The following is a 26,967-nucleotide window of genomic DNA, read 5'->3' as shown; positions in this document are numbered from 1 at the left end:
TGGCCAATTCGTAACAATAAATTTACTGTTGTCAAATATTAACATCGTGCTTATTCAGTTTCTCACCATCATGTAAGTAATCAGACCACCTAGAGCAAAAACTCTATTTATTAGAGTCTCCTCCGGTGTGAGGCTTTGCAGCAATGACGGCCTGAAGTCTGGAGGCCATGGACGTCACCATCGCTGGTCTCCTCCGGTGTGAGGCTTTGTAGTAATGACAGCCTGAAGTCAGGAGGCCATGAATGTCACCATCACTGGTCTCCTTCAGTGTCAGGCTTTGCAGCAATGACGGCCTGAAGTCAGGAGGCCATGAATGTCACCATCACTGGTCTCCTCCGGTGTGAGGCTTTGTAGTAATGACGGCCTGAAGTCTGGAGGCCATGAATGTCACCATCACTGGTCTCCTCCGGTGTGAGGCTTTGCAGCAATGACGGCCTGAAGTCTGGAGGCCATGGCCATCACCATCGCTGGTCTCCTCCAGTGTGAGGCTTTGCAGCAATGACGGCCTGAAGTCAAGAGGCCATGAATGTCACCATCACTGGTCTCCTCCGGTGTGAGGCTTTACAGCAATGACGGCCTGAAGTCTGGAGGCCATGAATGTCACCATCACTGGTCTCCTCCGGTGTGAGGCTTTGCAGCAATGACGGCCTGAAGTCTGGAGGCCATGGCCATCACCATCGCTGGTCTCCTCCAGTGTGAGGCTTTGCAGCAATGACGGCCTGAAGTCAGGAGGCCATGGCCATCACCATCGCTGGTCTCCTCCGGTGTAAGGCTTTGCAGCAATGACGGCCTGAAGTCTGGAGGCCATGGACATCACCATCGCTAGTCTCCTCTGGTGTGAGGCTTTGGAGCAACGACAGCCTGAAGTCTGGAGGCCATGGACGTCACCATCGGTGCTCTCTTCTGGTGTGAGGCTTTGCAGCAACGACAGCCTGAAGTCTGGAGGCCATGGACGTCACCATCGCTAGTCTCCTCTGGTGTGAGGCTTTGGAGCAACGACAGCCTGAAGTCTGGAGGCCATGGACGTCACCATCGCTGGTCTCCTCCAGTGTGAGGCTTTGCAGCAACGACAGCCTGAAGTCTGGAGGCCATGGCCATCACCATCGCTGGTCTCCTCCAGTGTGAGGCTTTGCAACAATGACGGCCTGAAGTCTGGAGGCCATGGCCATCACCATCGCTGGTCTCCTCCGGTGTGAGGCTTTGCAGCAATGACGGCCTGAAGTCTGGAGGCCATGGACGTCACCATCGCTGGTCTCCTCCAGTGTGAGGCTTTGCAGCAACGACAGCCTGAAGTCTGGAGGCCATGGACGTCACCATCGCTGGTCTCCTCCAGTGTGAGGCTTTGCAGCAACGACAGCCTGAAGTCTGGAGGCCATGGACGTCACCATCGCTGGTCTCCTCCGGGGTGAGGCTTTGCAGCAATGACGGCCTGAAGTCAGGAGGCCATGGACATCACCATCGCTGGTCTCCTCCGGGGTGAGGCTTTGCAGCAACGACAGCCTGAAGTCTGGAGGCCATGGACATCACCATCGCTGGTCTCGGGTGTGAGGCTTTACTGCCTTTACTGCAGTCAGTGACTTCAGTTCTCACTTGTTTGTGTCTCTTTCTGCCTTAAGTTTTGTCTTCAGCCGGTGAAATGTGGCTCGATGGGGAGAGATCTGGTGAGGACTCGGCCATTGCAGAATATTCTTTGCTTTCACAGGATGTTTTGGGTTATTGTCCGTCTGTCTGTGTCACGTCGTCCAATTAACCTCCCTGCATGTGGTTGAATCTGAGCAGAAGGTCTCGCCCTGTGCACAGGATTCATCCGGCTGCTTCTGTCACATCATCAATAACCACTAGTGACTCGGTGCCATTGGCTGCCATGTATGCCCGCGCCATCACACCACGTCCGCCATGTGTTACACAGGATGTGCCGAGGATCAGGAGCCGCTCCAAGCCTTCTCCAGACTTTCTTCTTCCCCTCATCCCATAATGATGACTCCCTTAATCACGTGCCTCCATAATGACCCCCCATAATTGTGTGCCCCTATAATGACCTCTGTAATCGCGTGCCCCTATAATGATGACCTCATAATCATGTGCCCCCATAATGATGACGCCCTTAATCGCGTGCCCTTATAATGACCCCCCCTTAATCGCGTGCCCCCATAATGATGACCCCCCTTAATCGCGTGCCCCCATAATGATGACCCCCCCTTAATCGCGTGCCCCCATAATGATGACCCCCCCTTAATCGCGTGCCCCCATAATGATGACCCCCCCTTAATCGCGTGCCCCCATAATGATGACCCCCCTTAATCGCGTGCCCCCATAATGATGACCCCCCCTTAATCGCGTGCCCCCATAATGATGACCCCCCCTTAATCGCGTGCCCCCATAATGATGACCCCCCCTTAATCGTGTGCCCCCATAATGATGACCCCCCTTAATCGTGTGCCCCCATAATGATGACCCCCCCTTAATCGCGTGCCCCCATAATGATGACCCCCCCTTAATCGCGTGCCCCCATAATGATGACCCCCCCTTAATCGCGTGCCCCCATAATGATGACCCCCCTTAATCGTGTGCCCCAATAATGATGACCCCCCTTAATCGTGTGCCCCCATAATGATGACCCCCTTTAATCGCGTGTCCCCATAATGATGATCCCCTTAATTACGTGCCCCATAATGACGACCCCCCTTAATCGCGTGCCCCCATAATGATGACCCCCCTTAATCGTGTGCCCCCATAATGATGATCCCCTTAATTACGTGCCCCATAATGACGACCCCCATAGTCAGTGACAGCACACCATCTACAGGTTTTGTGGGTGCAGAGGACATGCAGCTGCCCCAGGAGCGGATTCACTTCTGTACTTTTCGTTATCACTGCGGAGCGGAGTGCGGGGACATTTGTGGGCGGAACCAGTCACCGCGGGGCCGGAGCTGCCGGATCTCTGTTCCGGGCGGTGCAGTATTAGAGGAGACACAACCCGGAAGTGTGTTTCTTACTCATACGGAGGGCAGAGGAGCGGGGAGGAGGATGGGAGTAGTCGTCCGCTCCGTGGAATGAGGTATAGTGGGGGTTATACTTCTTCTCGGTGCAGGGGGAGGAAGGTTATTGTCTTGGGTGGGGTTGTCTTCATTGCCTCACAATGACCTTCCTGGTAAAAGCTCAGCCCGTGTCAGTCACTTCCAGATGCAAAATTCCCAGTCAATAAAACTGCTTGCTTTATCCTGTGATTATTGGCGGGCACCCAGCTTTCCTGCAGTCCTGAGCAGCAGCTACCCCCAGTAATACATGATGGTGGTGTTATCCATGTCTGGGCTGGTTTCACTGCAGGACCCACGAATATGTGGGTGACCCCTGGAAGAGACTGCAATGGGTGCAGTGCGCAGAATAGGGAAACGTCGCAGTAACATTATAGATTCGGCAGCGCCGGGTCTCCCCCCCCCCTCCGTCCTCCCTGGCAGTGCGGGGTCTCTTCCCCCCCCCCCCTTTGTCCTCCCTGGCAGTGCGGGGTCTCTTCCCCCCCCCCCCCTCTGTCCTCCCTGGCAGTGCGGGGTCTCTTCCCCCCCCCCCCCTCTGTCCTCCCTGGCAGTGCGGGGTCTCTTCCCCCCCCCCCCCCCTCTGTCCTCCCTGGCAGTGCGGGGTCTCTTCCCCCCCCCCCCCCCTCTGTCCTCCCTGGCAGTGCGGGGTCTCTTTCCCCCCCCCCCCTTTGTCCTCCCTGGCAGTGTGGGGTCTCTCCCCCCCCCCCCCCCCCTTTGTCCTCCCTGGCAGTGCGGGGTCTCTTCCCCCCCCCCCTTGTCCTCCCTGGCAGTGCGGGGTCTCTTCCCCCCCCCCTCTGTCCTCCCTGGCAGTGAGGGGTCTCTTTCCCCCCCCCCCCCCCCCTTGGCCTCCCTGGCAGTGCGGGGTCTCTTTCCCCCCCCCCCCCCCTCTGTCCTCCCTGGCAGTGCGGGGTCTCTTCCCCCCCCCCCCTCTGTCCTCCCTGGCAGTGCGGGGTCTCTTTCCCCCCCCCCCCCCCTGTCCTCCCTGGCAGTGCGGGGTCTCTTCCCCCCAACCCCCCCCCCCCCTCTGTCCTCCCTGGCAGTGCGGGGCTCTTTCCCCCCCCCCTGTCCTCCCTGGCAGTGCGGGGCTCTTCCCCCCCCCCCCCCCGTCCTCCCTGGCAGTGCGGGGTCTCTTCCCCCCCCCCCCCCCTTGTCCTCCCTGGCAGTGCGGGGTCTCTTCCCCCCCCTCTGTCCTCCCTGGCAGTGCGGGGTCTCTTTCTCCCCCCCCCCCCCGTCCTCCCTGGCAGTGCAGGGTCTCTCCCCCCCCCCCCCCTCCTCTGTCCTCCCTGGCAGTGCGGGGCTCTTCCCCCCCCCCCCCCCCCCCGTCCTCCCTGGCAGTGCGGGGCTCTTCCCCCACCCCCCTGTCCTCACTGGCAGTGCGGGGTCTCTCCCCCTCCGTCCTCCCCGGCGGCACCAGGTCTCCGCCCTCCATTCTCCACAACAGAAATTGACATGCTGCAGCATATACCCGCACCATGGGGTAGTTTAAGCAGCATCAGATAGAAGCAGGGTGGGCACATGGTTTCTATAAATCACTCGCACTGTGTACGCAGCGTTTTGGACACAGTATAGGTGAGCTGCATCCAGAACGCAGCTATTCTGGATCGTCGTACCCTATGTGGCCAATTTCGCACGGCTCCGATTCCGCTCTAAGTTCAGTTGCATTGCAATACAAGTAAAAAGAAAAAAAATGTATGGAAATGAAAGCCTGGCGGGGATATAAAGCCTGCAGCATGCTCGTTGTTGTGCTGATGTTCATTGCGGATTTCCCCTTATTCAATGCTTTGTGATGGAGTGGGGTAAGATCTGCAGATCACTCTGAGTTCTGTCTAGATTTGTGACCAAATGCGCAGTGGAAATTTTGCGCAACATATGAATGTGACCTTCAAGGGTTTCAGATGTTTTTATCCTGTAATGATGCTGTACAGACCGCACTCTGGAGGGTACAATGTATAATTGTGGTGTGATGGTTCATGGCTGGGGCAGATCACTGTGGTAAGTTATGGGGATGATAATTGTTGATTTTTATTTTTTTTTATTTTTTTTCCTTACTTTCCTTCTTTTCTCATGTCATGCCCTGGTTCCTTTGACCTGGGCATAATCTGGAGTTTGGGTGTGAATATTTCTACTTGTGTTCATAGCTTGTCGGCTGCGCCTCTGCTGCTGTCTAATTGGTGTTTACTGTCGGTACAGATCATTCTTGGGTTGTTTTACTGCACTGAAACTGGAGTGATGACATTCACCACTCCATGGAAGGAAATGATGCAAAAAAAAAAAAAGTTTTTGATGTAAATCACTTTTGATTCCACTTAACCTTACTCAGACTTGAAATGTTTTGATCAATGAGGAAACCGTCATTTGTCGTGGTTGCTTTTCTTCTTGTCATATTGGCCATTAATTGTTACAATTGCTTGCAAAGAAGCAAATGGCGTCACGTTCTTGTATGTAAGAGGGCCTTAAAGGGGAATTTCTGCGTCAGCAAATAGATAGATATTACATTTACTCATATAGAATGACTATGTCCAAAACCATCATGCAATTGATAAAGAAACCCACATTTAAATTAGTTATTTTATAAAGACTGTCCCTTTCCATCTGTGCTATTAGGGTAACGGGACATGATTTAGAGGGGCCCTTGTCTCCAGTCCTCCCTCTATAGGTTGTGCATTGAGGGCCTTAGTAAAAGCTCCAAATTTATTTCATTGGTTCATAATTAAAACTAAAGCAGAATATCTCTGCTTTGCAGAGACTTATTCCATTATCTGTTTCTATTACACACACACACCTGTCAGTCAGTGAGAGCAGGAAGAAGCTAAAATGTAACCTGCAATTTGGAGCAGTTATGAGCCTTCAGTTACATCCTGTATTATACTCCAGAGCTGCACTCACTATTCTGCTGTGTACATACATTGCATTACTGATCATGAGTTACATCCTGTATTATACCACGGCTCTGGAGGATAATACAGGATGTAACTCGGGATCGGTAATGTATGTACACAGTGACTACAGCAGCAGAATAGTGAGTGCAGCTCTGGGGTATAATACAGGATGTAACTCAGGATCAGTAATGTATGTACACGGTGACTGCACCAGCAGAATAGTGAGTGCAGCTCTGGAGTATAATACAGGGCGTAACTCAGGATCAGTAATGTAATGTATGTACACAGTGACTGCACCAGCAGAATAGTGAGTGCAGCTCTGGGGTATAATACAGGATGTAACTCCGGATCAATAATGTAATGTATGTACACAGTGACTGCACCAGCAGAATAGCGAGTGCAGCTCTGGGGTATAATACAGGAGGTAACTCAGGATCAGTAATGTATGTACACAGTGACTGCACCAGCAGAATAGTGAGTGCAGCTCTGGGGTTTAATACAGGAGGTAACTCAGGATCAGTAATGTATGTACACAGTGACTGCACCAGCAGAATAGTGAGTGCAGCTCTGGGGTATAATACAGGAGGTAACTCAGGATCAGTAATGTATGTACACAGTGACTGCACCAGCAGAATGGTGAGCGCAGCTCTGGGGTATAATACAGGAGGTAACTCAGGATCAGTAATGTAATGTATGTACACAGTGACTGCACCAGCAGAATAGTGAGTGCAGCTCTGGAGTATAATACAGGATGCAACTCAGGATCAGTAATGTATGTACACAGTGACTGCACCAGCAGAATAGTGAGTGCAGCTCTGGAGTATAATACAGGATGTAACTCAGGATCAGTAATGTATGTACACAGTGACTCCACCAGCAGAATAGTGAGTGAAGCTCTGGAGTATAATACAGGATGTAACTCAGGATCAGTAATGTATGTACACAGTGACTGCACCAGCAGAATAGTGAGTGCAGCTCTGGGGTATAATACAGGAGGTAACTCAGGATCAGTAATGTAATGTATGTAGACAGTGACTGCACCAGCAGAATAGTGAGCGCAGCTCTGGAGTATAATACAGGATGCAACTCAGGATCAGTAATGTATGTACACAGTGACTGCACCAGCAGAATAGTGAGTGCAGCTCTGGAGTATAATACAGGATGTAACTCAGGATCAGTAATGTATGTACACAGTGACTCCACCAGCAGAATAGTGAGTGAAGCTCTGGAGTATAATACAGGATGTAACTCAGGATCAGTAATGTATGTACACAGTGACTCCACCAGCAGAATAGTGAGCGCAGCTCTGGAGTATAGTACAGGAGGTAACTCTGGATCGGTACAGCTCAGTAATGTAATGACTACGGTGCTGATTGGAGGTGAGCACCTTTTATAGGGTCTGTGCTCGCTCTCCTCCCCGGTGGGCAGGGTGGATGAGGTCCTGTGTACACCGGTCTGTCAGGTTTATGTAGATGCGGCCTCATGGTTGCTGATGTGAAGTGCTCGGTGTCGGACAAGCCCTGTGAGTTCCTTTACGATGGTCTTCTCTAATCCTCTGGTTCTTCTCCAGCAGGTGGGCGCTCGCTCCTGTAGTGATGGAAGCACAGTCTGATGATCTGAGGACGGTAGGACGTGGACGGCGTTTCTCGGAGTAGGAGTCTGCACCTCAGGCATTATGGCCATGCTGGACTGGTTCATCAGTTTTGAGAACCTGAGGGAGCTGCGGAGACTGTGTCATTGGGGGCCCCTCATCGCTCTGGGGGTCATTATCATCTGTTCCATCGTAGCCGTCCTGGACTCCATCTTGTGGTATTGGCCCCTCGATTTGCCGGGGTCCAGCCTCAATTTCCTCACACTTATAAACTGGACTGTTATGATTCTTTACAATTACTTCAATGCCATGTTCATCGGCCCCGGCTTTGTTCCCTTGGGATGGAAACCGGTAAGAAAGATTGATGTGAGACCGTTTCTCAGAATGATGGGGTCTTCACCCAGTGCTTTGTATCGTCTGCTCAGAAGTTCCTCGCTCGCTGATAAATCCTGTCTGGCCATTTCTTCACGTCATTTCCAGTAGTTTTTCTGTTCAGTTTGCACCGATGTTCCCCTGTTTGTGCTGCGTCTTTTTCAGCTGCGAAGCCTTGGACTTTTGTCTGCAGATGTCTCCCATATGTGAACCATTCCTTTGCATCAGATTCTCTAAAGATGGAAACGTACCTTTAGTGTGGAGATCAGAGGAGCCGATCATGTATAAATAAAGGGTTATTCCCATCTTAAGATGTCAGCCGTCCACAGGATAGGTGACAACGTGCTGGATCCCATCGTTCCCGAGGTTTCATTATTTGAGTCTTCCCGGAGTACAGTTCATACAATATATGCGATTTTTCTAGTCTGAACTCTTTATCGGTGCGGATCCCAGCGGATGGGAATAACCATTTAAAGATTTCCAAAATAGAATTTATTGGTACATTGTATATCGTGTCCTCGGCGCGGTCATACAGCCGGCACCTGCCTGTAACAGCATCGACCGGAGCCATCTCTGATCACTGCTGTTTAACCATCTAAATGCCATTATTTTTCTTAGTACATTCTAAAGTAAAGTGAATGTCCTTGCAAACTACAACTAGTCTGACCAAAGATCAAGGCGACCTATGTCGATGTTGGAAGAAAAATAAAAATTGTCTATAGTGGGAAGATGTTAAAGGTAATATTCACTCCTAGGAGCAATCCGTGGGAAAAGTCCAATAATATTAGGTCGGTGGCAGCGTCTGGATATAAAACGTGCGTGTAGCTGATAATTGCCTCTCCGTGTAATGCAGGGCGCAATCCTTTAAGTAGGCGCAGGTCTGCAGTACCTGGGTCAGCCTCTCCTCGGGGTGTGGCGCCGTGCTGCTGTAATAGAGATCGGTCACTGCTTGGGCGCAGGGAGACACAGGGTGGAGACCGACATCCTGATTTCTGTCTGTTTTGTGTCTACAAAATGTGCTGAAATTCTCCTTTTTCTCTGGTGGTCCTTGAGGTCCTTCACTTGTCCTGCAGTGATGACGTAGTGCCGCTGCACATGAGACTGCTGCAGACAGTCGCTCTGCTCAGTGGCTTCGTGCTGACCATGGTATTACCCCTGCTGAGGACATCACTGGTCGCACCCAGGCTTGTGCCTTTAGGACTCTCTTACTAACCATCTAACAGTTGGCGCGTTGTGTTCTTTTTGTCTGTGTCTACAGGAGAACGCTCAGGACTGTGATTTTCTTCAGTATTGCAAGGTGTGCGAGGGGTACAAAGTGCCGCGCTCCCACCACTGCCGCAAGTGTAACAGGTATGGTCAGGACGGAGGCGGCGGGCCGTGGGGGCACGTGACCTGCGCGTGCTACATGTCAATGATTTCTTGTGTGCAGATGTGTGATGAAGATGGATCACCACTGCCCCTGGATCAACAACTGCTGCGGCCACCGCAACCACTCGTCCTTCACGCTGTTCCTGCTGCTGGCGCCGCTCGGCTGCATCCATGCCTCCTACATTTTCATCATGACCATGTACACGCAGCTGTACAACAGGGTGAGGCCACTAGTCTGGATCATACACTGGTTTCTGTGGTATCTGTTTCTGGGCAGCAACCAAAGAGTTAAACGAGCTTATAATTGGGGCAATTTGATGTGTTTATGGCGCCATTTTAAACCTTTTTGTTTCCTTTTCCTTTCAGGTCTCCTTCGGGTGGAATTCCGTGAAGATCGACATGAGTGTGATGCGTCGGGAGCCGGCTCCCATCGTCCCTTTTGGTATTTCTGCCTTTGCTGTTACCCTGTTTGCCTTAGGACTGGCCCTCGGGACGACCATCGCGGTGGGGATGCTCTTCTGTATTCAGGTGTGCTGCAGGTCATGGTCGATGCGTCATATTATTTATTGTTCCACTAAATCCCTTTAACATCATTGACCGTCATTAGTTATTCCCATATTGTGCCGTAGGGGTAGGCAGGTGTTACAATGAGCCAGTGTGCAGTTAATTTGCTTCATCTATCGGCCTCCATTCTCCTGTTATCTGCTATTCAGTGTTTTCATTATTTACTGCTCGTTGCCAAAGGGACCGACCACCACTGCAGCCTTGGGTGGAGGCGGAACATGCGCACATAGCAGCCAGGCTTGGTGGTACAGGAGGCGGCCTGTTGTGCTCCTTCTTCTTCACCTGCCCCTCTGGTGATGGTGATCCGTATACTGTTTGTAATCCTCGCACAGCGGCATCGGGCGTGCACAAGGTTATGCCGGCAGCACGACAAAGCTCGCTCATTCTTTTCCTGAACCTTCTTCCAAGAGCTGTAACATTTTCTCATTCTTCCCTCCACATGACCGTATTAAGGCTTCTTTTTTGCGAGATCGGTTGTAGTTTTGTGCGACCGCATTCATTTACCACATATTGTTCTGAAAAACGGGGAAAGAAAACTCAAGTGCGGTGCAGTAGTGGGGAAAAAAAACAAAATGCATTTATGCCATTGGTTTTTTTTTGTTTGTCTGTTTTATTTTTGTATAACGGATTCTGCATTAAAAAATGACCGGACAATACGATTCTTCAGGTCGGGACGACTGTGGCGGCGCCGGTGCCTAACTTGTGCAGCGCGGTGGTTTTACTTATTTATTCTGAATTTACTCACTTTAAAAAAAAAAAAAAAAACTTGCTTTGTGTCTTCATTTTCTGAAACTTGTAACTGTCTGTATTTTGCCATCAATGGATCTGTGTGAGAGTTCGTTCTTTGTGTGGCGAGTTGTCGTGTTTGGCACCAATTTGGGATAGATAAAATGTTTGGTTTTTTTTTGTTTTTTTTCCCCTGTACTTTTCTATTCCTTGCTCTTGTCATTCTCTGTTTGCTGTCAGTGAGTTGTAACATTGTAGTTTTCATTCAGAGCCTGATTTCTGATAGATGCGCCTTTTCTTTCCTCTGCTCCTCGCCTGTTGTGGGCCCCGGTGACCGGGCCCCAGTGTGCATCTGGCCGGGGCCGTATTCGTGGAGCAGCCCTCTACATCGCGGCTGTTTGGGGTTGATTCTGGGACATGTCGCCGCCCCGTACACCTGATTCCTGATACATGCGCCTTTTCTTTCCTCCGCTCTTCGCCTGTTGTGGGCTCCGGTGACCGGGCCCTGGTGTGTATACTATTCGTGCATCTCTCGGCTGTACTCGTGGAGCAGCCCTCTACATCGCGGCTGTTTGGGGTTGATTCTGGGACCTGTCGCCTCCCCGTACACCTGATTCCTGATACATGCGCCTTTTCTTTCCTCCGCTCTTCGCCTGTTGTGGGCTCCGGTGACCGGGCCCTGGTGTGTATACTATTCGTGCATCTCTCGGCTGTACTCGTGGAGCAGCCCTCTACATCGCGGCTGTTTGGGGTTGATTCTGGGACCTGTCGCCTCCCCGTACACCTGATTCCTGATACATGCGCCTTTTCTTTCCTCTTCTCGCCTGTTGTGGGCCCCGGTATCCGGGCCCTGGTGTGTATAATAAGCGTGCATCTGGCCGGGGCCGTACTGGTGGAGCAGCCCTCTACATCCCGGCTGTTTGGGGTTGATTCTGCGCCCTGTCGCCTCCTCGTACACCTGATTCCTGATACATGCGCCTTTTCTTTCCTTTTCTCCTCGCCTGTTGTGGGCCCCAGTATCCGGGCCCTGGTGTGTATAATAAGCGTGCATCTGGCCGGGGCCGTACTGGTGGAGCAGCCCTCTACATCCCGGCTGTTTGGGGTTGATTCTGCGACTTGTCGCCTCCCCGTACACCTGATTCCTGATACATGCGCCTTTTCTTTCCTCCTGTCCTCGCCTGTTGTGGGCCCCGGTGTATGTAATAAGCGTGCATCTGGCCGGGTCTGTACTGGTGGAGCAGCCCTCTACATCCCGGCTGTTTGGGGTTGATTCTGCGACCTGTCGCCGCCCCGTACACCTGATTCCTGATACATGCGCCTTTTCTTTCCTCCTGTCCTCGCCTGTTGTGGGCCCCGGTGTATGTAATAAGCGTGCATCTGGCCGGGTCTGTACTGGTGGAGCAGCCCTCTACATCCCGGCTGTTTGGGGTTGATTCTGCGACCTGTCGCCGCCCCGTACATCTGATTCCTGATACATGCGCCTTTTCTTTCCTCCTGTCCTCGCCTGTTGTGGGCCCCGGTGTATGTAATAAGCGTGCATCTGGCCGGGTCTGTACTCGTGGAGCAGCCCTCTACATCCCGGCTGTTTGGGGTTGATTCTGCGACCTGTCGCCTCCTCGTACACCTGATTCCTGATACATGCGCCTTTTCTTTCCTCCTGTCCTCACCTGTTGTGGGCCCCGGTGACCGGGCCCCAGTGTGCATCGCTCGGCTGTACTGGTGGAGCAGCCCTCTACATCCCGGCTGTTTGGGGTTGATTTTGCGACCTGTCGCCTCCTCGTACACCTGATTCCTGATACATGCGCCTTTTCTTTCCTCCGCTCGTCGCCTGTTGTTGAAGCAGTTTACACAATGGCAGCACAGGGCCTGTCCCATCAGATCTCATTACCGTGAGCCAGCAGGATCCCGCCGCCACCACGGCCCTTATTATATAACGATGCTGTTTTGTGGACGGCCATTGATGCTTTTATTACAGAGTAATTGATTTCAGCTAAATGATATACAAAAGAGCGGGGCGCACACTGAGAGGATCACGCAGAAAGCTCCCCGCACTCACCGGAGGAAGCGCACTCGCCCATTGTGTAACGGCCGGTGATTGACGCCCGATCAAAACACTCATTGTACAGTCAAATAAAGAAGGAAATAAATGAAATGCCGCTGCTCGCCGCGCCCGCCGTACTGATGCATTATTTCTTGTGTGTTTTTAAGATGAAAGTGATCCTGCGGAATAAAACCTCCATTGAATCGTGGATCGAAGAGAAGGTACGTCCATCATGAACACGCTGCCCACCCCTCCACAACGGCTCTCACACCGCGGCGGCCATTGTTGCAAGGTTTGGGGGGGTGGGGGGCATTTTGAAGAAGATGAAAGATAACAATGACCGAAAGTGATTAATGCCGGGGCCGTGTGGGGCTGGATAGTTCTCGGGTTTGCAAGTTTTTGCGGTTGCCTGGCAGGATGAAGGGGTTAATGTTGATCATAAAGGTTCATTTCATCCAGGACAACCCAATATGTCCGTCCTTGTCTGCAGTATGACATCCCCCCCTATCAGAGCTGCAGTGTAAAGCATGGACAACGGATGTTACATTTACTCCCCTCTTCTTCCAGGCTAAGGACCGGATTCAATATTACCAGACTGGCGAAACGTTCGTTTTCCCCTACGACTTGGGCAGCAGGTGGCGAAACTTTCGTCAGGTGTTCACTGGATCCGGCTCACCGGAGGGAGATGGAATAGAGTGGCGATTGCGGGAAGGATGCCGTAGGTACACGCTGACGGTAAGTGCCGGCCACGTACCGCAGCTTCAGACCTGGCTGCCGTCACCGTGATCCGACCACGGCAGTGAGATAAAATCAGCAGCCATATCCAGAGATCCAGGCTGTCCCGTGCCCATCGCTGGACCGTGGCAGTGTCTGCTTCTTGCTACTTATCATCTTCGTTGTTTATTATATGTTGTGCTATATCCGTTTTCCTCTCACCCCTTGGTGCACAATTTCAGCAATGGTGGTTGAAGTGGTGTCTAATCCTCAGGGTGGTCTCCTGTGTAACCATTACTCTATTCACCTCTGAGACTGATGGTGATGGCCGCTCCATCCTGCACCAGTCACACGGGACTTTGGGGTCCCTGTTCTCCTGATGGACTTGATTCCATCAGTTAAACCCCCTTTCCCAGCAGTCAACATATGTTACCTATCCTGAAGGTTTAGTGGCCAAACCATGTGTTATGGCAATAAGACCCTACCCCTATATATCCTAAAAATGCTAGTGAATATGCCTATATATAGATATTTGCTATGTTTTCTCAACAGCTGGTGGGTGTTTCAAAATCATTGCAGTTTAATACTTAAAAGCCAATTTCTGATATTGTATTTATATTATATTTTAAACAGAGCTCCAAATCCGATGCTTTCCTTGGCAAATTTCTAGATGTCTGCAGCCACCACTAGGGGGAGCTCCCTGTATACAGAGATACATAAGATCCTGTCTGCAGTCACCACTAGGGGGAGCTCCCTGTATACAGAGATACATAAGATCCTGTCTGCAGTCACCACTAGGGGGAGCTCCCTGTATACAGAGATACATGATAAGATCCTGTCTGCAGTCACCACTAGGGGAAGCTCCCTGTATACAGAGATACATAAGATCCTGTCTGCAGTCACCACTAGGGGGAGCTCCCTGTATACAGAGATACATGGTAAGATCCTGTCTGCAGCCACCACTAGGGGGAGCTCCCTGTATACAGAGATACATGGTAAGATCCTGTCTGCAGCCACCACTAGGGGGAGCTCCCTGTATACAGAGATACATGGTAAGATCCTGTCTGCAGCCACCACTAGGGGGAGCTCCTTGCATACAGAGATACATGATAAGATCCTGTCTGTAGCCACCACTAGGGGGAGCTCCCTGTATACAGAGATACATAAGATCCTGTCTGCAGCCACCACTAGGGGGAGCTCCCTGTATACAGAGATACATAAGATCCTGTCTGCAGCCACCACTAAGGGGAGCTCCCTGTATACAGAGATACATGGTAAGATCCTGTCTGCAGCCACCACTAGGGGGAGCTCCCTGTATACAGAGATACATGGTAAGATTCTGTCTGCAGTCACCACTAGGGGGAGCTCCCTGTATACAGAGATACATAAGATCCTGTCTGCAGCCACCACTAAGGGGAGCTCCCTGTATACAGAGATACATGATAAGATTCTGTCTGCAGTCACCACTAGGGGGAGCTCCCTGTATACAGAGATGCATAAGATCCTGTCTGCAGCCACCACTAGGGGGAGCTCCCTGTATACAGAGATACATAAGATCCTGTCTGCAGCCACCACTAGGGGGAGCTCCCTGTATACAGAGATACATAAGATCCTGTCTGCAGCCACCACTAAGGGGAGCTCCCTGTATACAGAGATACATGGTAAGATCCTGTCTGCAGCCACCACTAGGGGGAGCTCCCTGTATACAGAGATACATGGTAAGATTCTGTCTGCAGTCACCACTAGGGGGAGCTCCCTGTATACAGAGATACATAAGATCCTGTCTGCAGCCACCACTAGGGGGAGCTCCCTGTATACAGAGATACATAAGATCCTGTCTGCAGCCACCACTAAGGGGAGCTCCCTGTATACAGAGATACATGATAAGATTCTGTCTGCAGTCACCACTAGGGGGAGCTCCCTGTATACAGAGATACATAAGATCCTGTCTGCAGCCACCACTAGGGGGAGCTCCCTGTATACAGAGATACATAAGATCCTGTCTGCAGCCACCACTAGGGGGAGCTCCCTGTATACAGAGATACATAAGATCCTGTCTGCAGCCACGACTAGGGGGAGCTCCCTGTATACAGAGATACATAAGATCCTGTCTGCAGCCACCACTAGGGGGAGCTCCCTGTATACAGAGATACATAAGATCCTGTCTGCAGCCACCACTAGGGGGAGCTCCCTGTATACAGAGATACACGATAAGATCCTGTCTGTAGCCACCACTAGGGGGAGCTCCCTGTATACAGAGATACATAAGATCCTGTTTGCAGCCACCACTAGGGGGAGCTCCCTGTATACAGAGATACATGGTAAGATCCTGTCTGCAGCCACCACTAGGGGGAGCTCCCTGTATACAGAGATACATGATAAGATCCTGTCTGCAGTCACCAATAGGGGGAGCTCCCTGTATACAGAGATCCATGGTAAGATCCTGTCTGCACCCCACAAGGGGGAACTCCTTGTGTACAGAGATACATAAGATCCTGTCTGCAGTCACCACTAGGCGGAGCTCCCTGTATACAGAGATACATGATAAGATCCTGTCTGCAGCCACCACTAGGGGGAGCTCCCTGTATACAGAGATACATAAGATTCTGTCTGCAGCCACCACTAGGGGGAGCTCCCTGTATACAGAGATACATGATAAGATCCTGTCTGCAGTCACCAATAGGGGGAGCTCCCTGTATACAGAGATACATGGTAAGATCCTGTCTGCAGTCACCACTAGGGGGAGCTCCCTGTATACAGAGATACATAAGATCCTGTCTGCAGCCACCACTAGGGGGAGCTCCCTGTATACAGAGATACATAAGATCCTGTCTGCAGCCACCACTAGGGGGAGCTCCCTGTATACAGAGATACATAAGATCCTGTCTGCAGCCACCACTAGGGGGAGCTCCCTGTATACAGAGATACATAAGATCCTGTCTGCAGCCACCACTAGGGGGAGCTCCCTGTATACAGAGATACACGATAAGATCCTGTCTGCAGCCACCACTAGGGGGAGCTCCCTGTATACAGAGATACATAAGATCCTGTTTGCAGCCACCACTAGGGGGAGCTCCCTGTATACAGAGATACATAAGATCCTGTTTGCAGCCACCACTAGGGGGAGCTCCCTGTATACAGAGATACATGGTAAGATCCTGTCTGCAGCCACCACTAGGGGGAGCTCCCTGTATACAGAGATACATGATAAGATCCTGTCTGCAGTCACCAATAGGGGGAGCTCCCTGTGTACAGAGATACATGGTAAGATCCTGTCTGCAGCCACCACTAGGGGGAGCTCCTTGTGTACAGAGATACATAAGATCCTGTCTGCAGCCACCACTAGGGGGAGCTCCCTGTATACAGAGATACATAAGATCCTGTCTGCAGCCACCACTAGGGGGAGCTCCCTGTATACAGAGATACATAAGATCCTGTCTGCAGCCACCACTAGGGGGAGCTCCCTGTATACAGAGATACATAAGATCCTGTCTGCAGCCACCACTAGGGGGAGCTCCCTGTATACAGAGATACACGATAAGATCCTGTCTGCAGCCACCACTAGGGGGAGCTCCCTGTATACAGAGATACATAAGATCCTGTTTGCAGCCACCACTAGGGGGAGCTCCCTGTATACAGAGATACATAAGATCCTGTCTGCAGTCACCAATAGGGGGAGCTCCCTGTATACAGAGATACATGGTAAGATCCTGTCTGCAGCCACCACTAGGGGGAGCTCCTTGTGTACAGAGATACATAAGATCCTGTCTGCAGTCACCACTAGGCGGAGCTCCCTGTATACAGAGATACATGATAAGATCCTGTCTGCAGCCACCACTAGGGGGAGCTCCCTGTATACAGAGATACATGGTAAGATCCTGTCTGCAGCCACCACTAGGGGGAGCTCCCTGTATACAGAGATACATGATAAGATCCTGTCTGCAGTCACCACTAGGGGGAGCTCACTGTATACAGAGATACATGATAAGATCCTGTCTGCAGCCACCACTAGGGGGAGCTCCCTGTATACAGAGATACATGATAAGATCCTGTCTGCAGCCACCACTAGGGGGAGCTCCCTGTGTACAGAGATACATGATAAGATCCTGTCTGCAGCCACCACTAGGGGGAGCTCCCTGTATACAGAGATACATGATAAGATCCTGTCTGCAGTCACCACTAGGGGGAGCTCACTGTATACAGAGATACATGATAAGATCCTGTCTGCAGCCACCACTAGGGGGAGCTCCCTGTATACAGAGATACATAAGATTCTGTCTGCAGCCACCACTAGGGGGAGCTCCCTGTATACAGAGATACATAATAATATCCTGTCTGCAGCCACCACTAGGGAGAGCTCCCTGTATACAGACATACATAAGATCCTGTCTGTAGCCACCACTAGGGGGAGCTCCCTGTATACAGAGATACATAAGATCCTGTCTGCAGCCACCACTAGGGGGAGCTCCCTGTATACAGAGATACATGATAAGATCCTGTCTGCAGTCACCAATTGGGGGAGCTCCCTGTATACAGAGATACATGGTAAGATCCTGTCTGCAGTCACCAATAGGGGGAGCTCCCTGTATACAGAGATACATGATAAGATCCTGTCTGCAGTCACCACTAGGCGGAGCTCCCTGTATACAGAGATACATGATAAGATCCTGTCTGCAGTCACCAATAGGGGGAGCTCCCTGTATACAGAGATACATGATAAGATCCTGTCTGCAGTCACCACTAGGGGGAGCTCCCTGTATACAGAGATACATGATAAGATCCTGTCAGCAGTCACCACTAGGGGGAGCTCCCTGTATACAGAGATACATGATAGGATCCTGTCTGCAGTCACCACTAGGGGGAGCTCCCTGTATACAGAGATACATGATAAGATCCTGTCTGCAGCCACCACTAGGGGGAGCTCCCTGTATACAGAGATACATGATAAGATCCTGTCTGCAGTCACCACTAGGGGGAGCTCCCTGTATACAGAGACACATGATAAGATCCTGTCTGCAGTCACCACTAGGGGGAGCTCCCTGTATACAGAGATACATAAGATCCTGTCTGCAGCCACCACTAGGGGGAGCTCCCTGTATACAGAGATACTTGGTAAGATCCTGTCTGCAGTCACCACTAGGGGGAGCTCCCTGTATACAGAGATACATGATAAGATCCTGTCTGCAGTCACCACTAGGGGGAGCTCCCTGTACACAGAGATACATGGTAAGATCCTGTCTGCAGCCACCACTAGGGGGAGCTCCCTGTATACAGAGATGCATGATAAGATCCTGTCTGCAGTCACCACTAGGGGGAGCTCCCTGTATACAGAGATACATGATAAGATCCTGTCTGCAGCCACCACTAGGGGGAGCTCCCTCTCTATACAGAGATACATAAGATCCTGTCTGCAGCCACCACTAGGGGGAGCTCCCTCTCTATACAGAGATACATAAGATCCTGTCTGCAGTCACCACTAGGGGGAGCTCCCTGTGTACAGAGATACATGATAAGATCCTGTCTGCAGTCACCACTAGGGGGAGCTCCCTGTATACAGAGATACATGATAAGATCCTGTCTGCAGTCACCACTAGGGGGAGCTCCCTGTATACAGAGATACATGATAAGATCCTGTCTGCAGCCACCACTAGGGGGAGCTCCCTCTCTATACAGAGATACATGATAAGATCCTGTCTGCAGCCACCACTAGGGGGAGCTCCCTGTATACAGAGATACATGATAAGATCCTGTCTGCAGTCACCACTAGGGGGAGCTCCCTGTATACAGAGATACATGATAAGATCCTGTCTGCAGCCACCACTAGGGGGAGCTCCCTGTATAGAGATACATAAGATCCTGTCTGCAGCCACCACTAGGGGGAGCTCCCTGTATACAGAGATACATGATAAGATCCTGTCTGCAGTCACCACTAGGGGGAGCTCCCTGTATACAGAGATGCATGATAAGATCCTGTCTGCAGTCACCACTAGGGGGAGCTCCCTGTATACAGAGATACATAAGATCCTGTCTGCAGCCACCACTAGGGGGAGCTCCCTGTATACAGAGATACATGATAAGATCCTGTCTGCAGCCACCACTAGGGGGAGCTCCCTGTATACAGAGATACATGATAAGATCCTGTCTGCAGTCACCACTAGGGGGAGCTCCCTGTATACAGAGATACATGATAAGATCCTGTCTGCAGTCACCACTAGGGGGAGCTCCCTGTATACAGAGATACATGATAAGATCCTGTCTGCAGCCACCACTAGGGGGAGCTCCCTGTATACAGAGATACATAAGATCCTGTCTGCAGCCACCACTAGGGGGAGCTCCCTGTATACAGAGATACATGATAAGATCCTGTCTGCAGCCACCACTAGGGGAAGCTCCCTGTATACAGAGATACATAAGACCCTGTCTGCAGTCACCACTAGGGGGAGCTCCCTGTATACAGAGATACATGATAAGATCCTGTCTGCAGCCACCACTAGGGGGAGCTCCCTGTATACAGAGATACATGATAAGATCCTGTCTACAGTCACCACTAGGGGGAGCTCCCTCTCTATACAGAGATACATGGTAAAAATGAACATTCTAATAAATAGCATTGTCAGCATTTCTCTTACAATATGTATTTTTTGTGGATTTATCATTCCTGTGAATCACTGACCTAATATTTAGTTATCTGCAGTTTTTTTAGAACGGCTTTACATCTATGTTGCATAGAGACGACCAACTTCTGCCCCAGTCACCTTTTATTCCAGCCCAGGATGCTCAGACGACATCCCACAATTTTTTGGCATTTGTTGGCTTTTCCTCAGAAACTGCATTTTTTGATGTCACCCCACAAGTGTCCTATAGGATTAAGGTCCGGGGATTGGGCCGGCCGCTCTATAACCTCAATTTTGTTAGACTGGAATCAAGATTTTGCTTGTTTCCTGGGGTGTTTAGAGTCGTGGTGAAATCACCATTTCAAGGGCAAGTGCTGTAGTGTAAGGGCAGGTTTCCACGGTCAGGATTGGATGCATGTAAAATCTGCATCTGAGGTCACTGGCAGGTCACCTGCGTTTTTTATGCATTTTCTACATGTATTTTTTATGCTTTTCTTTTTTTTTTGGTCACTTGAAATAAAGCTTATTGAAAGTTGACCTCCTGGAAGGAAAAAAAAACATATTTTCTGTTTGCAGATAGGGTACTTTCACACAGTCAGTAAACACTGCCGCGTCCAGATGTTACAGCGTAGTGGAGAGGAGTTCAAGAAATCCCATCTCCACTATGCGTTCAAAGACGCAGGCGGCAGACCCGCGTAAACTGACCTGTGGCGCGTCTTTCCAGGCCGCAGCATGTCTTATTACGATACGGAGACGCTCAGTCCCAGCAGCGTAAATTTCCCATAGACTATCATTACATGTGGTAAAACCGGATCTAATTATTAGTCACATGCGTAATAACTGCGGAAACGCAGCTTACTACGCATGTTCTGATTTACATATGTTGACTCTGGTGTCACATCCGGAAGTTTGTGACGGGCCGGTGTCACTCCTGTGAGTGATGTGAGAAACTCGCATCAACACCTGGCGCTGCCGCCGGCACTCAGACCGATGTGGGCGGCTGCATAGAAATACATGCAGCCGCACACTGTGGTCCCGAGTGGCGGGTGTTGTGAGACACTCTCATCACACTCGCAGGTGTGACCCCGGCCACACAGGAATATGTAATGTCCTTGCCTTTTTTTTTTTTTTTTTTAAATGGGCTCCCACGCAATTTTCCAAAGCAGAAGAGGGAAAGCCAGCAACTGGGGGCCGATGTTTATAGCCTGGGAAAGAGTTAATACCCATGGAGCTTCCCAGGCTATTTAATATCCGCTCACAGCTGTATACTTAGCCTTTACTGACTATTAAAATAGGGGGACCCCAAAAATTAATGATCTGGGGTCCCACTATCTACTATATAATTGTCTAAGGGTCACTTCCGTCTGTCTGTCGCGGATATTCATTGGTCGCGGCCTCTGTCTGTCATGGAAATCCAAGTCGCTGATTGGTCGTGGCAAAACGCCCACGAACATTGCCACGACCAATCAGCGACGGGCACAGTCCGGGGGCAAAAGTGCCCGCTCCATACTCCCTCCAGTCAGCCCTCACACAGGGTTTATGCCAGCGTTAATGGACCATGGTGTAACGCACTCCATTAACGCAGCTATTAACCCTGTGTGACCAACTTTTTACTATTAATCCTCTCCTCGGCAGTGCAAGCGGCAGGTTCCGGTGTCAAGGATGCTATGTGAGAAGGACCTTCCATGACGTCACGGTCATGTGACCGCGACGTCATCACAGGTCCTGCGCTCATACCAACCCTGGGACCGGAAGCTGCCGCGTGCACCGCACACAGGCAACAGGACTACAAGGGGTCCTCGGAAGGTGAGAATATGTTTTATTTTTTTATTTTGTCTTTTTTAACCACGCATATAGTGCCCACATTGCTATATACTACGTGGGCTACGTTACATACTGCGTTGGCTGTGTTATATACTACATGGCTGCTATGTACTACGTAGGCAGTGTTATATACTGCGTGGGCTGCGTTATATACTGCATGGCTGCTATATACTACGTGGCCAGTGTTATATAGTGCGTGGGCTGTGTTGTATACTGCGTGGGCTGCATTATATGCTACATGGCTGCTATATACTATGTGGGCAGTGTTATGTACTATGTGGGCAGTGTTATGTACTATGTGGGCAGTGTTATGTACTATGTGGGCAGTGTTATATACTGTGTGGGCTGCGTTATATACTACATGGCTGCTATATACTGTACATACATATTCTAGAATACCCGATGCGTTAGAATCGGGCCACCATCTAGTAATTAATAACCAGAAAAGGCTATGCAGACAGCTGCGGACTGATAGTAATAGCCTAGGAAGGGACCGTGGATATTGACACACCAACCACCCCCTCCCCCCACCCCATTTCGGCTAAAAACATCAGCACTCAGCTGCCCCAGAAGAGGCGCCAATTCCGGCACTTAGCCTCGCTCTTCCCTCTTGCATTGTAGCTGTGGCAAGTGGGGTGATAGTTTGGAGGTTAATGTCACCTTTGTATTGTAAGGTGACATTATGCCCATTATTAATGGAGAGGTGTTAATAAGACGCCTATCCATTACTAATCCTATAGTTGTTACATGGTAAATAAAGGCACAGCCAGAATAAAGTCTGTTAATGAAATAAAACACCACACAGTTTTCCCATCTTTATTGTTCTGCTAATTCCCCAAATCCCTCGATCTCATGCAAAAAAAAAGTAAAATCATAAACCAACACATACTCCCTGCTCCGACACAGTCCTTAATAACGAGTGTCCCGCAACGAGTCCAGCTCTGCTATGTCTGGATGCCTGTCATCCAGATGTAGCAGAGCCTGTAGATGACCGCCGGAGATAACTCTGCAGGGATCACCTACACAATCGGCTGACCGTGAGAACCAGCCTAATGACTGGAGGTAACCCCGGCGGTCATGTGCACAGCTGTTCTCGCGGTGAGCTCAGCGGACTTCTGGCGGTCACCAGGTAATAGATTATTTAAATTAGTTTTCATGCGGAGTCTGGCGGTGCTCTTCTGCTGGTATTGTGAACACTGCTGTACATCCAGCCTGTGTATTATTATTTATTATTATTATTATTCCTCGTTCTGCAGGTGGAGCAACTGAAGCAGAAGGCTGACAAGCGCGTGCGCAGTGTGAGTATTGGCCTATGGTGCCCAGGGGGTGATCTGAGGGTCTGCGCATAGTGCCGTGGGGGGCTGCACTGAATGTCGAGGTGTGTAGTGACACTATTGTTGCATTGTCGCTATTTTCTGCATCCCTTGCGTTGCTGATTTTGCTTTCCATAGCCGTAAGTCCATCCAGAGATGGAAGCGTAAGAGGTAACGCAGACTGCGGCCGGCCCAGGCGGCTCCTCACAGCAATGCAATTGATCTATGAAAGTGGTAATGGCGCACACCCCCCGGGGTGACGGTCTGTGCTCCAGTGCCGCAGATACCCCCCCAGATGCAGCAGGTGGCGCTCTAACCTTTGTTCCTCCCCGTAGGTGAGGTACAGGGCGGTGCAGGACTACAGCGGTGCCTGCTGTCCCCTCACCAAAGGCGTCCGCACCTTCTTTACCACGCCGTGCACCGAGGAGCCGCGGATGATGCTGCAGAGAGGAGACCTGGTATTGGCGACACGAGGCCTGAAGTAAGTACCTCTGCTGCCCGCCACAGTCTGCACAACGGGTGGCACAACCAGGGGCAGTGTAGTGAACGTCTGCTCTGTCTCCTGCAGGCACTGGATGTACGGAGACAAGATTATTGAGGGCGATCTGCCTCCAGGTAAGTGATGGATTGTGGTTAGCGCATGTAATCCAGAGCCACATGCAGTGCGGTGGTTTTATTCCATCCCTCGCCATGCCTTGTTCTCTAGTCACATCTAGAGCTGCATGCTAAGGCTGCATAATTCTATCATGTCCTGCTGTCTGTCGCTGCTCCAGTTCCCTTCGTGTGAGCCCCGCACTGTATGTAGGGGAGATTTAGTGTTTGTCAATGTATAGTAGTTTAGGAAATAGAAATGTTACTGGATCGGCTAAGCTGACCGTGTCACTTACAGCTCTGGATGTGACTGGAGGAGATGATTTGATGAGATATATATATATAATTTTTTTTTTTTTTTTTTTTTTTTTTCCCTCCTACTGCAGATGGAATCCGAGTCAGGGGCTGGTTCCCCAGAAGATGTGTAGTGAAATACGTATCTGACACGGGCTCCGACCAGTCAGATGACGAGAAGAAGACAAGATAGCAAAAAACCAAGACCGCCTGGCATTACTAGTTATCACAGGTTTTAAAGGGGAACTACCGAAACATCACTAGCTGCAGTTACTGACCCATCCATAAATGTAACCTACCTCTTCCATGACCATACTGTGTCTTCAGGCTGCACCCACATAGTGTCGTCTTGGGCTTTATACCTCCAGCTGGTTTCTTATTTTTGCATATTTTCTCATGGTAGTGACCTGGCCGACCCTGCACCCCTGTAAGAGTCTGCATTGCTCCCTATGAAGTGAATGGGAGTCATCGTCCTTGTTCCTGGCAGGACGGGACGCACTGGTCATTCACCAATAAGAAGGTTATGGAGGTTAATCATCGTCTGATGAGAAGTTTTGCAACTTTCCAAAAGACTATTGTGTTTTTTTTTTTTTTTTATTCAATGTTACCATCTCTGCTTGCTGTCATTGAATGGAAACATTGTGCACACTGGCTTGTTCCAGTATGGCTTGTCTTACCCTTCGGGGTGGCCGCTCTTACATGGGTCTCATATGGCAGAACCATGCGCAGGAGTCAGTCCGACACCACGTGTTTTTACGATCAATATTTCCATTCACTGAATGTTAACTAAAAATATATTAAGATGCAGTTGGACATTTTCCTAAACCAGCGATGTAGCAGAGCAGAAAGCTGCCGCTGCCGGCAGGCGATGTCCGTGGCATCGCCAGTGTTATCAGGGCCGTGACCACGCGGGATGTATTGGTGGCCATATTGATATATCTGACCTCATCCTCAAGTGTTTTTAGATTGACCTGTTTTTCGTGCCCCCACATTAGCGGGGAGTCCTGTGACCAGACAGCGATGTCTCCGATCCTGCGCACATTCCAGTATTCTTTAAAGGGTTGTCTGTGACCGGTCCCCGGCGATCCTTACATGCTGCCTACAATCTGTATTTCCCTTTGCATCTCCTGTAACCTGGGTGGGGTGCGGTTGGGTGGGGTGCGGTTGGGGGCGTCTTCACTGCCGCTAGTAAAATCATCATATTGCACTATGATATGGGAAATCATGAGGAGGGGGCGGGTGTGGGGGTCTTCTTTTGGGGGGAGGGTACGTTGGCCAGCAGGTAAACGCACCACAACAGGAAATCATCCATGTCCTCAAACCTCTGTTCTCTTCCCCTCCAACGTCGGGGTCATGCTTTGCTGTTGTGTTTTTTTTTTTTTTTTTTAATAAACTTAAGTGCATGGTTAGCCCAAGATATGAACCCGCTTTAAAGGGGATGTCCATTTTTTTTTCTAAGTGGCGCTAACCTGCTGCTGAACGCCACGAGTTCAGCCAGGAAATATGAATTGCCTTGAGTTTATATGATGTGAATCAATTGAGCCCCCTCTATTATTAAATCCCATTTATTCTGCTCTGAGGTTTCCCAGCCCTGAAGCAGAGTAACCAGATGGGCTGGGAAGGGGATAAAAAAAAACTAACATATACACCCCTTACTTGTAACCACGGCTCCCTGCCGGCCCTCCGATCACTTATTAGAGCTCCAGCTCTGGTGTCCGGCTCTCCACATGGTCATGAGATGGCGCACGTCATGACATCATAGTGTGTGTGTGTGTCTCACGTGGTCATGAAACAGCGCACGTCATGACATCATAGTGTGTGTGTCTCACGTGGTCATGAAACGGCGTTTGTGATGATATCCTAGTGTGTGTGTCTCACGTGGTCATGCAAGAGCGCACCTCATGACATCGGTATGTGTCTCACATGGTCATGAGACGGCGCATGTCATGATATCATAGTGTGTGTGTGTCTCACGTGGTCATGAAATAGCGCACGTCATGACATCATAGTGTGTGCGTGTCTCAGGTGCACCTCGTGACATCGGTATGTGCGTCCCTCCATGTGGTCATGAAACAGCGCACGTCATGACATCATTGTGTGCATCTCTCCACGTGGTCACGAGACGGCGCACGTCATGACATCATAGTGTGTGCGTGTGTGTCTCAGGTGCACGTCATGACATCATAGTGTGTGCGTGTGTGTCTCAGGTGCACGTCATGACATCATAGTGTGTGTGTGTCTCACATGGTCATGCAACAGTGCACGTCATGACCTCATTGTGTGCATCTCTCCACGTGGTCACGAGACGGCGCACGTCATGACATCATTGTGTGTGTGTCTCAAGTGCACGTCATGACATCAGCATGTGCTTCGAGCCCCGCTCCGCTCTAGAGCCGCTGGCGTAGTCCGCAGAGGAGCGCAGCGCTGCACGGCCAGGAGCTGTGCTGGTCAGAACATTGGTGAGAGCGACGTAGTTGATATTTCATTGTTTTTCTCCCTCCCCCTATGATTTCATCCTGCAGGCCGCCTTATTGCTGATTCACCAGTTCAGATCCCACACTTTGCAGCTTCCTCCGATTTCGGGAATTGAGGTTCATAGTCTAGGGCGGATTTTCTCTTTTAAGTTTCCCCTTCTTTCCTCCCGGTAACTCGGGTGTCGGCCTCAGGGGCCGTTAATGGCCTTCGCCCTGTGACCACACTATTCCAGGTCCTCGGTGGATTCAGAGGGGAAGCTGCATCAGCGAGACAATGGCGCAGCGGACGTCTGATCATTCTCATTACTGTTTCTTTTCTGTTTCATGCCAAAAATTGCTGTCTCGTGCCGTTCCTCCGTCTCCTGTGCTGGACGACGCCTGTTATTTTATCTTCTAGAGCAGTTGTCTCCAGCTGCAGCGAAACTACATCTCTCACCGTGCGAGGAGTAGTGGCGGAATGGACGCCGGCTCCAGGCATTTTTTTCTTTTTTAATCCAGTACTGTTCAAATCGAGATGTGATTTTTACAAACCTGTATGTCGCTTGTTAATAAAAGACCAGAAAAAGA

At 50.5% G+C, this 26,967-nt stretch overlaps 1 protein-coding gene across 2 annotated transcripts; it reads left to right on the top strand.

Annotated features, from left to right (window-relative positions):
* The first annotated feature begins 2,962 nt into the window (after positions 1 to 2,962).
* Positions 2,963 to 26,967, top strand: ZDHHC6 (zinc finger DHHC-type palmitoyltransferase 6). Of its 2 annotated transcripts, none has more exons than XM_069754289.1 (11): positions 2,963 to 3,058; positions 7,485 to 7,856; positions 9,136 to 9,227; positions 9,307 to 9,466; positions 9,612 to 9,773; positions 12,744 to 12,797; positions 13,144 to 13,311; positions 22,985 to 23,026; positions 23,377 to 23,522; positions 23,610 to 23,656; positions 24,019 to 26,967. In XM_069754289.1, exons 2-11 carry the CDS (start codon positions 7,590 to 7,592, stop codon positions 24,117 to 24,119), a joined length of 1,239 nt encoding a protein of 412 aa, XP_069610390.1. In that variant the 5' UTR covers positions 2,963 to 3,058; positions 7,485 to 7,589; the 3' UTR covers positions 24,120 to 26,967. The 2 variants fall into 2 exon arrangements, with proteins under 2 accessions (XP_069610390.1, XP_069610391.1); XM_069754290.1 differs by having other exon boundaries at positions 2,966 to 3,058; positions 7,488 to 7,856.

This window comes from Ranitomeya imitator, chromosome 2, assembly GCF_032444005.1.
Source record: "Ranitomeya imitator isolate aRanImi1 chromosome 2, aRanImi1.pri, whole genome shotgun sequence".
In the NCBI taxonomy this organism is placed as follows: Eukaryota; Metazoa; Chordata; class Amphibia; order Anura; family Dendrobatidae; genus Ranitomeya; species Ranitomeya imitator.
Note: the sequence above shows the minus strand (reverse complement) of the source record. Positions and strands in the feature narration are given on the sequence as shown.

What these genes read in the sequence shown, in the direction of transcription:
- ZDHHC6 (XM_069754289.1), top strand. Translation starts at nt 7,590, where the DNA reads ATGGCCATGCTGGACTGGTTCATCAGTTTTGAGAACCTGAGGGAGCTG. An exon ending in TTCCCTTGGGATGGAAACCG is followed by an intron (nt 7,857 to 9,135) that starts GTAAGAAAGATT and finishes CTGTGTCTACAG; the next exon opens with GAGAACGCTCAGGACTGTGA. An exon ending in CACTGCCGCAAGTGTAACAG is followed by an intron (nt 9,228 to 9,306) that starts GTATGGTCAGGA and finishes TCTTGTGTGCAG; the next exon opens with ATGTGTGATGAAGATGGATC.